The sequence below is a fragment of the Nycticebus coucang genome, chromosome 2, assembly GCF_027406575.1.
Source record: "Nycticebus coucang isolate mNycCou1 chromosome 2, mNycCou1.pri, whole genome shotgun sequence".
Lineage (NCBI taxonomy): Eukaryota > Metazoa > Chordata > Mammalia > Primates > Lorisidae > Nycticebus > Nycticebus coucang.
The window spans coordinates 41,383,518-41,398,871 of NC_069781.1; the positions used below are offsets into that span (position 1 = coordinate 41,383,518).

Consider the following 15,354-nt stretch of genomic DNA (forward strand, 5'->3'; position numbering starts at 1 on the left):
TAAAAGGAGGCTGTGGAGCATCTAGAAAGGTGGAAGGAAAGCCAGAAGAATATGGTAGCCTTGAGGAGAAGTGGAGGGCGCTTTCTTGAACGGTCGTCTGGCTGATAGTATTAGATTCTGCAGAGAGGCTGAGGCCCACAAGAGTCTCTTGGCTTTGGTTATAAGGACATCTCTCAAAGGAGGCAGTTTCAGAGAATGGATGGGGCCAGAAACCCAATCTGTCCTTAGACTGCAGAATGAATATGCAGTGAGGACAAGAGAACTGTGGGTGCCTGCTATTATTTTAAAAAGATTTACTGTCAATCAGAGGCCAGAGATAACTTAAATGAGACTGACAAATGATAATAGATACTGTTGCAGTAAAAAAAAACCTACTTATTTCTTTTAGAGTATGGCTAAGCCATAATTTTTCTACTGAAAAATTGTTTCTTTTTATTAGTAGTAGCTATCACTTATAAAAATGTCCACCAGAAGCCAAGCACTTTAAATTCATTATTTTATTTAGTTCTTTAAGCCACACTTTGAAGTAGATACCACCTCCCTCTTTTACAGATGAAGAAATAAAAGCCCAGAAAGTTAATCATCAAGTACAAGATCTCAGAACAAATTCATAGAAGAGCTGGAATTTAAATCTAACCTTCACTTCATAGCCTGTACTTTTTCTATGACAACTACCTTACCAGCCTTTATTTCATAGTGCATGTTCCAAGAGCTAAACTGAGTGGCCAGAGAATTCCATCCACCACTGTGAGAGGCCTGAGAGAAGAGATGGATAATATAAACACACCTTTCTTTTCAAGGACAATCTCTGAATAAGGAATAAAGAGTATCTGGCTTTGAGTCCCAGAGGTCTTTGCCAGGACCCAATATGGGTCTTTTGGGGGGGTGTGTGTGCCTGTGTACAAGTATAATTGTACATTTACATGAGATGATATAGGGCCAGATAGCTCAGAATAAATCAATTATTATTAACTAGAAAAGTTAAGATTCTGAGTAAGAGGAAATCAAAAATTATTTTTAGCCTGGAGAAAACAAACATGAAGGAAGATCCAAGTTTACACATAAGCCTATATAACCATGAGAAAGAATGATAAGACTTGCATCTGACACTCTGGAGGATTTAACGGGGGCCAGTGAGTACATGCTATGGAAAGGCAGAAGAGTTGCCTATCTAAAGATGGACAGAACTGCCTAGGAAAGTGATGAGCTCCCTGTGATGGGAGATGACCAACCAGGTGCAAGAATGTTGGAGCTGGAGGGCCAAGCATCAGAGAAAGTTTGGATAGCCTTTTAGGATATTTTAGAACTGAGATTTTGAGAGACCCTCTAAAGAAAATGGTTGAAATAAGGTTTCACAACAAAGATATTTGTACCAGAATGTTTATTGCAGCCCAATTCATAATTGCTAAGTCATGGAAAAAGCCCAACTGCTCATCGATCCATGAATGGATTAATAAACTGTGGTATATGTACACCATGGAATATTATGCAGCCTTAAAGAAAGATGGAGACTTTACCTCTTTCATGTTTACCTGGATGGAGCTGGAACATATTCTTCTTAGCAAAGTATCTCAAGAATGGAAGAAAAAGTATCCAGTGTACTCAGCCCTACTATGAAACTAATTTATCGCTTTCATATGAAAGCTATAACCCAGTTATAACCTAAGGATATGGGGAAGGGGGGAGGGGGAAGATGGGCAGAGGGAGGGTGATTGGTGGGATTACACCTGCAGTACATCTTACAAGGGTACATGTGAAGCTTAGTAAATGTAGAATATAATTGTCTTAACACAATAACTAAGAAAATGCCAGGAAGGCTATGTTAACCAATGTGATGAAAATGTGTCAAACTGTTTATAAAACCAGTGTATGGTACCCCATGATCACATTAATGTACACAGCTATGATTTAATATTAATTAAAAAAAAGAAAAAACCATTTTGGGGTTTACAACTTGCTGGAAAAATCTCAGTTCAGATTCTAAATTCAGCAGCCCTCAAAAGAACTGTATATTTCCCACTCCATGGTATTTAGTACTCTGGAAAAAAAAAAAAAAGAAAGAAGGTTTCACACATTGAATAGCCCTGGCCATTACTGTCCCCAAATGAATTCTAAATACTATGTAATGAGAAGATTTACATGTTTCTTTATTCACAATCTGTACAATGTATAGCAATTTAACTTTGATATGCAACAAAAAATGTATTTTTACCTTTATAAAGCTCTTTTCTAAGATGAGAAGAGGGAGTATTCTACTTGATCTTTAATGAGGCAGGTATGTCATCCTGAAAGAATGAGAACAGAGTGTGGATAATGGGTACTGGCAGCCTTATCTTAGTTTCTCATGGAGGTTGGAAATAAGGCACTCACTTCACACTTTCTCAATGGGTTCTTGACATGGGGTGACAGCAAACTAACAGTATAGGAGGTGGATCTGTAATCATTTGATCAATTAAAGATTCTTACTTTCCTCCTCTCTTTTCACTTGATAAATATTAATTGAGCAACTATTATACTACAGATACTGCATTTTTATGGAAAACCAAGAAACTATACCCAGCTGTATAAGCACATTTTTATAACACACATGTATACTTTTTGTATGATGGGGATGGGATGGAAGTGGTTGCAAAATCAACACTCTGACCTCTGCAGGGAAAACGGCTAGAAATTAGTATGTGCTCTCAATAACGTCAATACAAACTAAGCCCTTAGCACATTTTACTCTTCCTGCTGCAAATAATAATAACTTCTAGCACAAGAAACCAAATGTCTCCTAAAGACACACAAAATCTCCTATTCCCTTCTTTGTAGTTCCAAAAGGTCTAGGGATCTAACACCTACATTCTTGGCCAGAGAGTGTTTTTTTTCCTTGGAAAAAAGAGAGAGTCACTAGCACTCTGGCAGATCAAGGTGGGTGGATTGCCTGAGCCACGGGTTCAAGACCAGCCTGAACAAGAGCGAGACACCCACGGGTTCAAGACCAGCCTGAACAAGAGCGAGACCCCCGGTAGGGCACCGGTCCCATATGCCAGAGGTGGTGGGTTCAAACCCAGCCCCGACCAAAAACTGCAAAAAAAAAAAAAAAAAAAAACGAGACCCCCCCATCTCTAAAAAATAGCCGGGTGTTGTGGTGGGCACCTATAGTCCCAGCTACTTGGGAGGCTAAGGCAAGAGGATCACTTGAGCCCAATAGTTTGAGATTGCTGTGAACTGTGATGCCACGGCACTCTACCCAAGGCAACAGCTTGAGGCTCTGTCTCAAAAAAAAAAAAGATATGAGTTTTATATAATTATATTGCTATAAATAAATGAACACAAATAAATTTTAACTTTTAACTTTAACTCTTTGACTTTGCCTATAAGACACTAACATTTAAAATAATTTTTATTTAATCAAACATAATTAAGCTATACAAAAACAGAGAGAAAAGAGGTAACTATATAAAAATATTATGTAGAATTGGGGGTAAATTTCTTTGGGGGCAATTTCCTTTCAACCTAATAAAGCCATCAATTTTTAAATTCTAAACATTAGTAGACATGAAAGTCATTCATTCACTCCGGGGATACTTACTGAGTTTTCACCACATATACACACCTGTCGTCAGTTTTTTTGAGGATTAAAGAAGGAGTGATGACATGTTCATTGTACTTAAGTGCTTCTAGTCCACTTGTCAAGACAGCAAATATTCACGAATCATCCAGACAACAAAGTCCTAAAAATTAGAACAGAGAACAGGGTATTATAGAAAGCGAATGCCAGTGAGGTGAAGATTATCAAAATTCTACCCCTCCTTTAATGTTCTAAAGTCCCTTCTTCCTGAAGATAGCTGTTGCTGGCTAGTAATTTCTAAAACTAAGTTATCCTCTCTGCTAAGTGAGTGGTCTGGTTAGCATCTATCACAGAACAACGTTTATTGAGAGTCCAGTGTCCCTTCTTTGCCCAGAACTTTATTTCATTCATCTTGGGTCCTGAATAGACTTCAAAGTCAAGCTTACTTTAGGAATTCCAGGCCACATTCATCTCCTGAAGGAACGAGGAAGAAGAGGTGTAAAGCTGGATAATAACACAGTCTAGATTAATTACTGGTGATGAGTGTGGAAATGTGGAAAGGACTGCCCTCAGCCTACTGCTGAACCGTAGCCAACCCTTATCCCATCCCTCCCAAATTGAATTTTAACAACATCCTATTCTTCCAATTTCCTTACCTTTGAGAGGAGGATTGTCCATGAGAATATTCACAGTTGAAGTAGCAAAAGCAGCAAGGTATGATGGGGAAAGGTGCTAAACTGGGAGGCCAGGGACTTACCCTGGTCCCAGCTAGCTCTGTACCTAACTAGCTTCCCTCTGGGCCTCAGTTTCCTCATTTGTCAAATGAAGGGGTTGAACAATACTCAAAGCCCATGGCTCCCTATGAATTAGGAATCATAAAATTCCCATGATTTTATGCTGGGTTTATTCCTCAGTCATGAGTCATTAGTCACTTTCTGACCTTGCAATTATAAATTCCTCCCTAGTGATGGAAATTAAAGCACTTAATTCTCTTATGGGTCTGTTGTACTCTCTGAATGATTATGTACAGTACTATCTGGGTATCTGGGAAGTCGAGGCAAAGGAAATGGCTCCTTAATCCCTCTTGGGACCTGAATGGAAAACAAGATAGGCTATGACATCAGCTGCCATTTTCTCTGTGTTCAGACTAAATAATACAAATATCAATATTAAATTATATGTGCATACTTTTTGCCTTTCATGGCAAATCACAGTAAATACATTGCTCTTAGTCTTTAGTTCAAGGTTATATAGGAAAACAGAAAAGATGAACACGGAATCATGACACTTTAGAACTGTAGGCAACTTTAAAGATTAGACCCTGCCTTCTCATCATCCCATTGAGAGGTCCAGGATGTGAAACAGCTCCATCCAGTGTGGACTTCCTGAAGTATGTTCTCTCCATTTGCCTCGGCTAAACTCAGTGTAATTGGACAATACCATCACCTACACACCAAACAAATAAGCATTTGTTAAAGCCCTCCAACAGGAACTTACTTTTAATGAGTTTCCTCTATTATAACTAGAAGAACCATGCAAGGGGATGAGAGAATCTACAGAAATGAACATTCCTGAGACAGGAATGGTTCTCCTTTCTAGACTGTATCCAAAACCAATTCCTCCCCCAAGACATAGCTCCTCACTACCTTCCTCTATCTCCATAGTGAGGCAAGCACCAGACCCTTCTAAGAGAATTGTTATGAGAACAATGAGAATAATGTTGCCATTTAATAGGCCAGCCATTTGCTATGACATCATCTGCCAGGTAAAAAAGGTCCACTTTTAATTTAGCATTGGTCGAATAAAATTCAAAGGCTGAAAATCTGTTCTTTTCACTAAGAAACATGATTTTTAGCTAATTCATCCCCTCTTTGTTTCCTATGAATCCAGGACAGTTACTCAAAAGCATCTCAGTAAAGAAATGAAATTGATAATTCCACATGCACTGTTTAACTTTAGGGGGCCTAAGTTACTAGAATCACATAGTAAGAATTCATTTTTTCCTGGGACAGTGTCTGTGGCTCAAAGGGTAGGGCTCCTGTCCCATATGCCAGAGGTGGCGGGTTCAAACCCAGCCCTGGCCAAAAAAAAAAAAAAATAAGAATTCATTTCTTCCTAATGTGTTTTGCCTCACTATTCAGAAAGATGAGATGTGCCTTATTGTTAGATTCTTCCCATCATGGAAAACACACACACTGGCTGTGTTAATGTCTGACCACATCTGATGATGTGATATTTTGATAGCCATACATTCTAGGACAGAATGTTTTAGGTCAGTGGTTCTCAACCTTCCTAATGCCACGGCCCTTTAATACAGTTCCTGTGGGTTGCGACAGGAACCCTTGAGAACCGCTGTTTTAGATGATACAATTTGAATTAAAAACACACAGACTGTTTTTAAAAACATATTGACTGTGAGAAATGAAAGAGACTTTCAAGAGCATCTAAGCATGCCCTCCCTTTACAACAGAGTAAATCATGTACCCTCCATTTACAGAGAAATGGAGTTGCAGTGAAATCAGAGATTTGTCCTTTAACACATGGCTAGTTATTGGAACTGCCAGATCTAGAGATCATGTCTCCAGTCTTTCTGTTCAGATTCTTTCCACAGCCCCTGCTGCTTTCCAAAATAGGATATGGTTTCTAAATAGTCTAGAAGGATTGGTTGGAGGCTATTTCCTTGGGAATCAGTTCCTCCTATTCCAGAGCTGCCTCTGCTATTCCACTATAGGAATTATAGAAGTAAGAGGTTATTAAAGGTTGACTGAACGTGATTTCCCTTTCTTGCCCTAGTGTCTTACATTTTGTCAATCAGGAAGGTGGGTGACAATGCTTAATATTATTATCAGTTACTACCATAGGAAGTTACTGTTTTAAATTATCCAAGTCTATTGTTGTTATGCAATGTGCAGTCAAGAAAGAACATTCTGATTTCAAATATGTGAGCAAACATGTGATTCATGTGCGAGAATTATATATGGCTTGTTGGCATGTGTAACTTGGGGCAGTGGCCTACTAACCTTGTTTTGATGATTCTGTGATAGGAAATCCGGTTGCATAAAACTGCTATCTTCTGACTGCAGGGATATCTATCCATGCAGGCACTGTTAAAGGCTAACAGAGGAGCAGTAGGGTGCAGGGGAAAGAGAATTCAATTGACATTGTAATTATCTACTAGAACTCTACCCATGCACAGCACTAACAGAATGACTTTAGATTTTAGGGCACTCAGCTTCTGTAAAATGTTGATCAGATTTAAACTCATTTTATACATCTGTATCCCTCGGCCAATATAATAATTTGTAAGGATACGTTAACTCCAGAAATGACAATGCAGCAAAAAGATGGAAAATGTTAAAAAAAAAAAAAAAAAAACAACAACAACAACAAAAAAAACTGTCTCTGGGGTTCCACAGGCCCAACTAGTTACAAAACCCTACTCAACCATTTACCAGTTAACTTGGGCAAGTTTTATCACCTTCGTCTTTTTAATTTATCACATAACATTTCAGATTTACTTTTTCTTTTTTTGATACAAAGTCTTACTTTGTTGCCCTCAGTTGAGTGCTGTAGCATCACAGCTCACAGTAACCTCCAGCTCTTGGGCTTAGCCGATTCTCTTGCCTCCGCCTCCCGACTAGCTGGGACTACAGGCACCTGCCACAACGCCCGGCTATTTTTTGTTTGCAGTTTGGCTGGGGCCGGGTTTGAACCCGCCACCCTAGGTTTATGGGGCTGGCGCCCTACTCTCTGAGCCACAGGCGCCGCCCCATCACGTAAAATTTCAAAATTTCAAGATAGAAAAATGATGTACTCATGACTAGATAAGTTCTTAATATCATTTTATCACTTTTACTCCATACTTTTTTACACCTGAGACGTTTTAAAGCACATTTGGGCAAATTGTGGTTTTAAAAATCTCTGCGCTTCAATTTTCTAAGCTAGGAAATGAAGATTATAATATCTAATTCATGGAGTACAACTGTACGGAGTATTTAATAAATGTTAGTTATCATTATTTACGGTGGTAGCCATGCGTACAGTCCCCTCCAGAGCACTTGGCAGCGTAGCGGTCCTGGCAAGCCAGAGATTACAGAAACTAGGAGGAACGTGAGTCTGCGTCGCTAAGATTGCTGCTGCCCCCTTCAGGCCGCCCTTCTCCAGATCGCCCCGGTCAGGACGCGGATTGTCTCTCGCAGGCTTCCGTTGCAGAGGGTGGAAGCCAGACGTGGGAACAGGAAGTGAGCTTGGGCAGAGTTCCGGGCGCGAGGCGGCCACTGAGAAGAGCTGAGGGCGGCAGCTGAAACCTAAGGAGTTAAAGCTGCGATGTTCCGCATCGAGGGCCTTGCGCCGAAGCTGGATCCGGAGGAGATGAAAAGGAAGATGCGTGAGGATGTGATTTCTTCCATACGGAACTTCCTCATCTATGTGGCCTTGCTGCGAGTTAGTGAGTGTCCTGGGCTGTAACCCTGAGACCAGGAGGGAGCTAGCCAATACCGCCCACCCGACTCTATCCCGTGGGCCCTTGGGGCCTTTGAGGAACTGAGCCGAGCGGTCGCGGGAAAACAAGGGGCGTGCACATCGAAAGCGACCGGCCTATGTGCGATTTGGGGTCTGCGGGTAGGGGTTACCCAGGGCCACGTGGTGGCCTGGCGAGCGTAGTTAATCATTTTAGCTTTCCGCGCAGTAAGTTCGCTTGAATTTAAAGAGCTTCAAGGGATAGCTCCCAAAGCAAGTCCTCGTTTTGCAGTCAATGAAACAATACCAGAGTAGGGAAATGGGTGGCCCAAGGTCATTCACCCCTTCACTGAATGTTGACCTAGAATCCAGAGCTCTTAACTCATTATCCGGTTCCATTTTTTCAGGGCTGACATTTGAAATCCAAAATGTTATGTTTCATTTCTTTTTCTGTGTATAGAAGGTGAAGTAAAAATTGCTTTTTTTTTTTGCAGTTTTTGGCCAGGGCTGGGTTTGAACCCGCCACCTACGGCATATGGGGCCAGCGCCTCACTCAGGGAATGGAAAGTATCAGTCTATAGGATTAATGCAAATGTCTGAGATTTTATTTGATTTTACAGCTAGCAGAAAGTTACTTAGATTACTTGTTCTTGACAGGCAGAGCCTAACATTCTTAATATCTCTTTTGCAAATGAGAACTCACCTTTCGAGGGTACTTACGCAAGGTCTCACAGTTACACGCACACTGAATGTAGGAGCTGGAAGTACCTTTATAAATCACTTTCGTAATTTTACTTATGTGAATCTCAGAAGTGATTTACCCCTGCCTCATTCCCGGTTCAGTATCCTTTTCGTTGTTCTATGCTGTATATTGTTGGTTGGTCTGGAGTTAAAGTAGGGATGATTCAGGTAAATGAAGGCTATACCAACATCATCCTATAGAAGGCTCATGTCGGATGATGAGCCTTCCTACATGAGCCAGAGCCAGAGCCACCCATGCCACACATACTCTTATTCAGTGCCTCTTTCACTGTGGTATTACTCTGTTTCCCCAGGAGAGGGAGCCTTGGAGAACAGAAAAACCCAAATCATCATCATTCCACAGCTTCTTGTAACTTCCACATTTTGGGAAGTTTTTCCACAGAGTCTTACTGTGTCTCCCTCAAGAGAGTGCTGTGCTGTCACAGCTCACAGCAATCTCAAACTCTTGGGCTTAAGCAATTCTCTTGCCTCATCCTCCCAAGTAGCTGGGACTACAGGCACCTGCCAGAAAGCCTGGGTATTTTTTGTTCCTTTGTTTAGCAGGCCTGGCCAGGTTCCAACCAGCCAGCCTCCGTGCATGTGGCCAGTGCCCTAACCACTGAGCTACGAGCACTGAGCCAAGGGTCTCTCTTTCTGTTGCCCAGAATAGAGTGCAGTAGTGTCCTTGTAGCTCACAGCAAACTCAAGCTCTTGGGCTCAAGTGATTCTCCTATCGCAGCCTCCTGAGTAGCTGGGAATACAGGTGTGCACCACCACACTGGCTAATTTTTCTATTTTTTGGTAGAAACTGGGGTCTCGCTCTTGCTCAGGCTGGTCTCAAACTCCTGGCCTCAATCAGTCCTCCCACCTCAGCCTTCCAAAGTGGTAGGGTTATAGGCATGAGCCACTGAACCCAGCTTGATTTGGTTTATTATTGCTTTTGAATTGAGTTATGTATGTTATACAATTGCAAGCCCATTTAAGGTGTACTTGTGGCTTTTAGCATAGTCAGCATTGTGCAGTCATAACCATAGTCAATTCTATATACAACACCATACCCATTAGCTGTCACCCCACTTCCCCCTTTCTCCAGCCCTTGGCAACTATTTATTTATTTTTTCTTCATGGATTTGCCTATTCTGGATGTTTCATTTGAATGGAATTGTAAAACATGTGGCCTTTTGTATCTGGCCTATTTCACTTGGCATAATGTTCTCAACATTCATCTATGTTGTAGCATATGTTAGAATTTCATTCCTTTTTATGGCTAAATAAGATTTAATTGTATGGCTATACTGCATTTTGTTTACCCATTCATAATTTGATGGATGTTATTCTCTTGATTAACAGCTATAAAAGAGTAGATGTACTGCTGACTTTATCAGCTTCTGACAGATCTCAGTATCTTCAGTTTAATATTAAAATATTCTCTTAGCATGACTGTTGAGAAAGAAGGTCATTCTGACAGCTTTTCTGGCCACAGCAATTTTACCCAGGACAATATCATTCTTTAGATCTATATGACAGCACTTCTTAGTTTTCCATACATTTGTATGAATACCATCTTATCAGAATCTCATAATAACTTTATCAGATGTGATCTGGAGTGTATAACTGATACATCGCTAATCAGTGAGAAAACCAAAATAGATGTTCTGTTATTCTGGTTCACTACCCTCTACCTTTCAGATGAGTCTGTAAAGGTAAAAAAAATGCCTATTTGTTTCCTTTAGAATTTCATTCCTTTTACAATTAAAATAAATTACCAGGGTAGAGGGTCGTCATTTGAAAGAAAATCAGATTTATATTTTATGGCACCAAGAGGAGAACTACCTGGAGAAAAGATTTTACACAGTCCATGAATGAAATTTATAACAATCATAGCTGATTGAAAGTGGAATGGAGTGCCTCGGAAGGCAATGTGTCCTTCATGCTGGATTGTACAGTCAGAGAATTGGCTATCGCTTGAATTTGTTTTTAAAAAAATGTGTTGAGCTAAACCTGTTTTCCCCCCAGTCATATAATAGTGTAGCTTGTGGCCCGATAGATCTGAAAACTAATTTTAGGTTTATTTGTTTTTCAGCTCCTTTTATCTTAAAGAAATTGGACAGCATATGAAGATTGGATATCACATGTGAATGTGTGATATGAAGAACCTGGTTACAGTTTCTACTCCTGTTTGCAAATGAATAGGCCCAGAAAGGTGTGAGAGACTTTGATTGAGGGGACATAAAAATTCTGCTTGTTAAGAGCAAGTTTGGCTCTGGTAACTGACCTTCATAGCTAAAATATAAAACTATATGGGAATTATAAAAAGATGTCTTGTGGTCATGGTGTGCCTTTATGCCTGTGATATTTGGCCTCTGTGAATGTTGCTGTGATTGTAAATAATGTCAAACTCCGTTTTCAAGCAAGTACTAATTATAAGGGAACTGTGTCTGAAATGGCACTGTCTTGTCATTTCTGCTGACCTTTTTACTTCTGTTTGGAGTGTATTTGGGAGGAGTCCCTTATAATTAGTTATGTATGTTTTACAGATGTTAACACATAACCACAAGGACATTTAAGCACAGGACCGTTAGTTTTTAATAAACATACAAGTTTTGTAAAATTTGGTTTCTTTCTTTTTTTTTTTCTTCATTTTTTGTAGAGACAGGGTCTGGCTTTGCTGCCCAAGCTGGTCTTGAACTCCTGGCCTCGAGTAGTCCTCTTACCTCACCCTCCCAAAGTGATGGGATTATAAGCATGAGCCACCATGCCTGAACTGGTTTCTATTTTTCTTATCCTGTTTTTTGCTGCAAACCATCAATCACCCATGAGACCCTTAGGATATTATTACAAGCTACAATTAAGTTGAGTTTTAGACTTGAGAATTTGTTATCCTGATAAAGTGGATATGTGTTGTTGTTGGTTTTGTTTGTTTGTTTGTTTTTGAGACAGAATCTCACTTTGTTGCCCTTGGTAGAGTAGCCATGGCATCATAGCTCACAGCAACCTCAAACTCCTGGGCTTAAGCGATTCTCTTGCCTCAGCCTCCCAAGTAGCTGGTACTATAGGTGTCCGCCACAACACCCGGCTATTTTTTGGTTGTAGTTGTCATTGTTGTTGAGCAGGCCCAGGCTGGATTTGAACCCGCCACCTCCCATGTATGTGGCTGGATCCCTAGCTGCTGAGCCACAGGTATGTGTCTAGCCAGGTATGTGTTTTATTGACAAGCAATCTTAGTGAAAGGCAGCATTACCGCTTGATGCTGAGTATATGAAATACTGCCAAAGGAAAAAATGCTGTATTTTAAAAGGAAATAGTTCTCTGAGTTTGGTGGGGGCAAAGGGTAGTCCTTAACCTTCTCAGAGACAGCTACATTCAGTTTTTTACTTGTCATTGCTTCCTTCCAGTGTACAATCCAGTGTAAATTTGACTGGATCAATATCATTAGGATTATAAGTTCAGTTTGTGGTTTTCTTTTCTGGCATATCTTTTTGTTTTTCCTAGGCTTAGTTTTCTGTGAACTTTCTGCTATATCTGTTAAGCTACTATTTATCTAAATCACTCGTAATCACCAGCTTTCTTCCATACTCTGTTTCACCTTGAATAAAATCTTCCCTGGAGCCTTTTGAACTGCCCCAGGCTAGACTGAACATTTGATTGATATCTAGGTTGCAGATCATTTTCCTTCAGAATTTTAAGGCATTGCAGCATGGCCTCTAGTTTTCAGTACTGCTGCTAAGAAATCGGAAACCATTCTGATGTCTGATATTTTTGTGGGACTAAATTTTTTCTTCCTGAGACACAGGAATCTTTTGTTCCTAGTATTCTTATATTCCATGATGACATAATTTGGTATTTGTCTCTTTTTTTTTTTTTTTTGTAGAGACAGAGTCTCACTTTATGGCCCTCGGTAGAGTGCCGTATTCTCACACAGCTCACAGCAACCTCCAACTCCTAGGCTTAGGCGATTCTCTTGCCTCAGCCTCCCGAGTAGTTGGGACTACAGGCGCCCGCCACAACGCCCAGCTATTTTTTTGGTTGCAGTTTGGTCAGGGCCGGGTTTGAACCCGCCACCCTCGGTATATGGGGCCGGCGCCTTACCGACTGAGCCACAGGCGCCGCCCGGTATTTGTCTCTTAAAAAGAAAAAAAGAGTCTTACATTGTTGCTCTCAGTAGAATGCCGTGGCGTCACAGCTCACAACCTCCAACTCCTGGGCTTAAGACAATTCTCTTGCCTCAGCCCCCTGAGTAGCTGGGACTACAGACACTCACCACAATGCCCAGCTATTTTTTTGTTACAGTTTGGCTGGGTCCTGGTGTGAACCCGCCACCCTTGGTATATGGGGCTGGTGCCCTACTCACTGAGCCACAGGTGCAACCCTTGTTGTTTATTTTAATTCAGTGTGCTGGGCACTTGGTGAACCTGTTTGAAGTTGACACTTATGTCCTTTAATTCTCAGAAATTTTGAGGATTTTTATGATTTCTTCTTCTATTGTCTGGCTCCCCTCTTTGCAGAATGATAGTACTTTCGATGTTTTCTTTTTCCTCCAGTCTATTTTCTCTAAAATTGCTTTTGGTTGCTTTTGTTACTTTCATATTAGATGCTTTCCTAGCATATCTGGTAATTGTTGGTTGTCTGCTCGTATTTAATTATAGGAGACAGGCCAGATGCAGTAGTTCATGCCTATTATCCCAGTAATTCCAGAGGCTGAGGTGAGAGAATTGCTTGAGGTTAGGAGCTGCTCAGAGCCATCCTGGAGAATATAGCAAGACCTTATCTCTACAAGAAAAGAAAAATTAGCCAGGTGTGGTGGCATGAACTTTAGTACCAGTTACTCAGGAGGCTGAGGTAGGAGGATCTCGTGAGCCCAGGAGTTTGAGATTGCAGTGAACTGTGATCATGCTGTTGCACTCCAGCCTGGGCAACAGTGAGACCTCATCTCTAAAAAAATAGATTAAAAATGCAGAACTAACGTTGATTACAGGCCCTGAGTGGGTGGAGCATGTTAATTTTAAGCTTTGCTAAGGGGCTGTCTATTGGGCCATGTAGTTAAGAGAACTTTTATGTCAGTATCTCTAGTTTCATTTTGAACTGGTGTTTGCTTAGAGAAGACAGATTTTTTTTTTGGTCTCCCAGGTGAAGAATGAGGCCTTGCCAAGGTTCTGGGAGTTAAGTAAGGAAAGAGGTCTGTGGTAAGGCCCAAGGCAGAAAGATGTATGTACATCATTACCTATAACCAATGTTCATTTACCGAGTCTTTGTGTTGTGAGTACACTATTTCTGCCTAAATTGCCTGGTATCCCACAATCTGGATATCCTTTATTTACCCTTTTCAGAAAATAAACTTCTAATTTAGTGAGTGCATTGAGGAAGAGAGGCTGCTTGACTGTGTAGAATTGCATCTGATTACTTAAACCTTGAACCAATTCAAGTGTCTGCGCCATCAGCACCTGACTAGCTCAGTCAGTAGAGCATGAGACTCTTAATCTCAAGTGTCTACCCCTTCACTTTCTGGTTCCAGAGGCACATGAAAGCACATGTATCTGGCCTTTTTAGAGATTCTATGATGTAAATTTGGTTGTATGGTGATAGGGGAGTTGTTTGTTTTGCTCTTCCCTTTACTGGTTTAGAATTCAGTTTTCTTTAGTCTGCTACATTAGTTTACTTCTGGTCTATTTTCCAGCTTCTAGCTTTTCATGTTGCTTCTTGTTCTCTTCATCTGTACTTTTAGGTTTATACCTTAAAACAGAAACCCTTACATTCATTTAATAGGAGTTCAAAAAGGAGTTAAGTAGATATATGTGCTTATCCACCATTTTCACCTAGACCAGTGGTTCTCAACTGTCCTAATGCCTCCTAATTCTGCGACCCTTTAATACAGTTCCTAATGTTGTGGTGACCCCCAACCATAAAATTATTTTTGTTGCTACTTCATAACTATAATTTTGCTACTGTTATGAATTGTAATGTAAATATCTGATATGCAGGATGTATTTTCATTGTTACAAAGGGGTCAGGATCCATAGGTTGAGAACCGCTGACCTAGACAGAACCTGTGGTTTTGTGTAACATTATCTATTTCTTAATTAAAGAGATGTAATATATAGCACATGAATATTGGTTTTAAAGACAGGCAGACTTGATTTTGAGTCCTGGCTTCAACGCTTACAAGGTGAATGATTTTCACCAAGGGAACCTCTCTAAATCTTGTTTTCAACTGTAAAATTAGAATAATAGAAACATCTGTCTACTTGAAAGTGTTGTAAGGATTAAGTGAGAAAATACAAATAGAGCAGTTGGCACAATTGCTTGACATTTGGTAAATGTTAACTGTTAATGATTAGCCTGGTATTAGGCATTTAGGAGTGATTTGTGCTAGTATTCACTGCATGAATAGGTTTCCTTCATATTTCCAGATGCTATGAGATGGCATGCTCATCCTCTGATTGTAAACAGACTTCAAAATTACCAAACACTTAAATTTGTTATCTAAAAACATTCTCGGGCGGCGCCTGTGGCTCAGTCGGTAGGGCGCCGGCCCCATGTACCGAGGGTGGCGGGTTCAAACCCGGCCCCGGCCAAACTGCAACCAAAAAAAATAGCCAGGC

General features: G+C 40.5%; 1 protein-coding gene across 1 annotated transcript; it reads left to right on the forward strand.

The window, feature by feature from the left end:
• The first annotated feature begins 7,787 nt into the window (after positions 1-7,787).
• Positions 7,788-11,199, forward strand: TOMM5 (translocase of outer mitochondrial membrane 5). The gene is made up of 2 exons (XM_053568506.1): positions 7,788-8,003; positions 10,839-11,199. Exons 1-2 carry the CDS (start codon positions 7,883-7,885, stop codon positions 10,871-10,873), a joined length of 156 nt encoding a protein of 51 aa, XP_053424481.1. The 5' UTR covers positions 7,788-7,882; the 3' UTR covers positions 10,874-11,199.
• Positions 11,200-15,354: the final 4,155 nt, after the last annotated feature.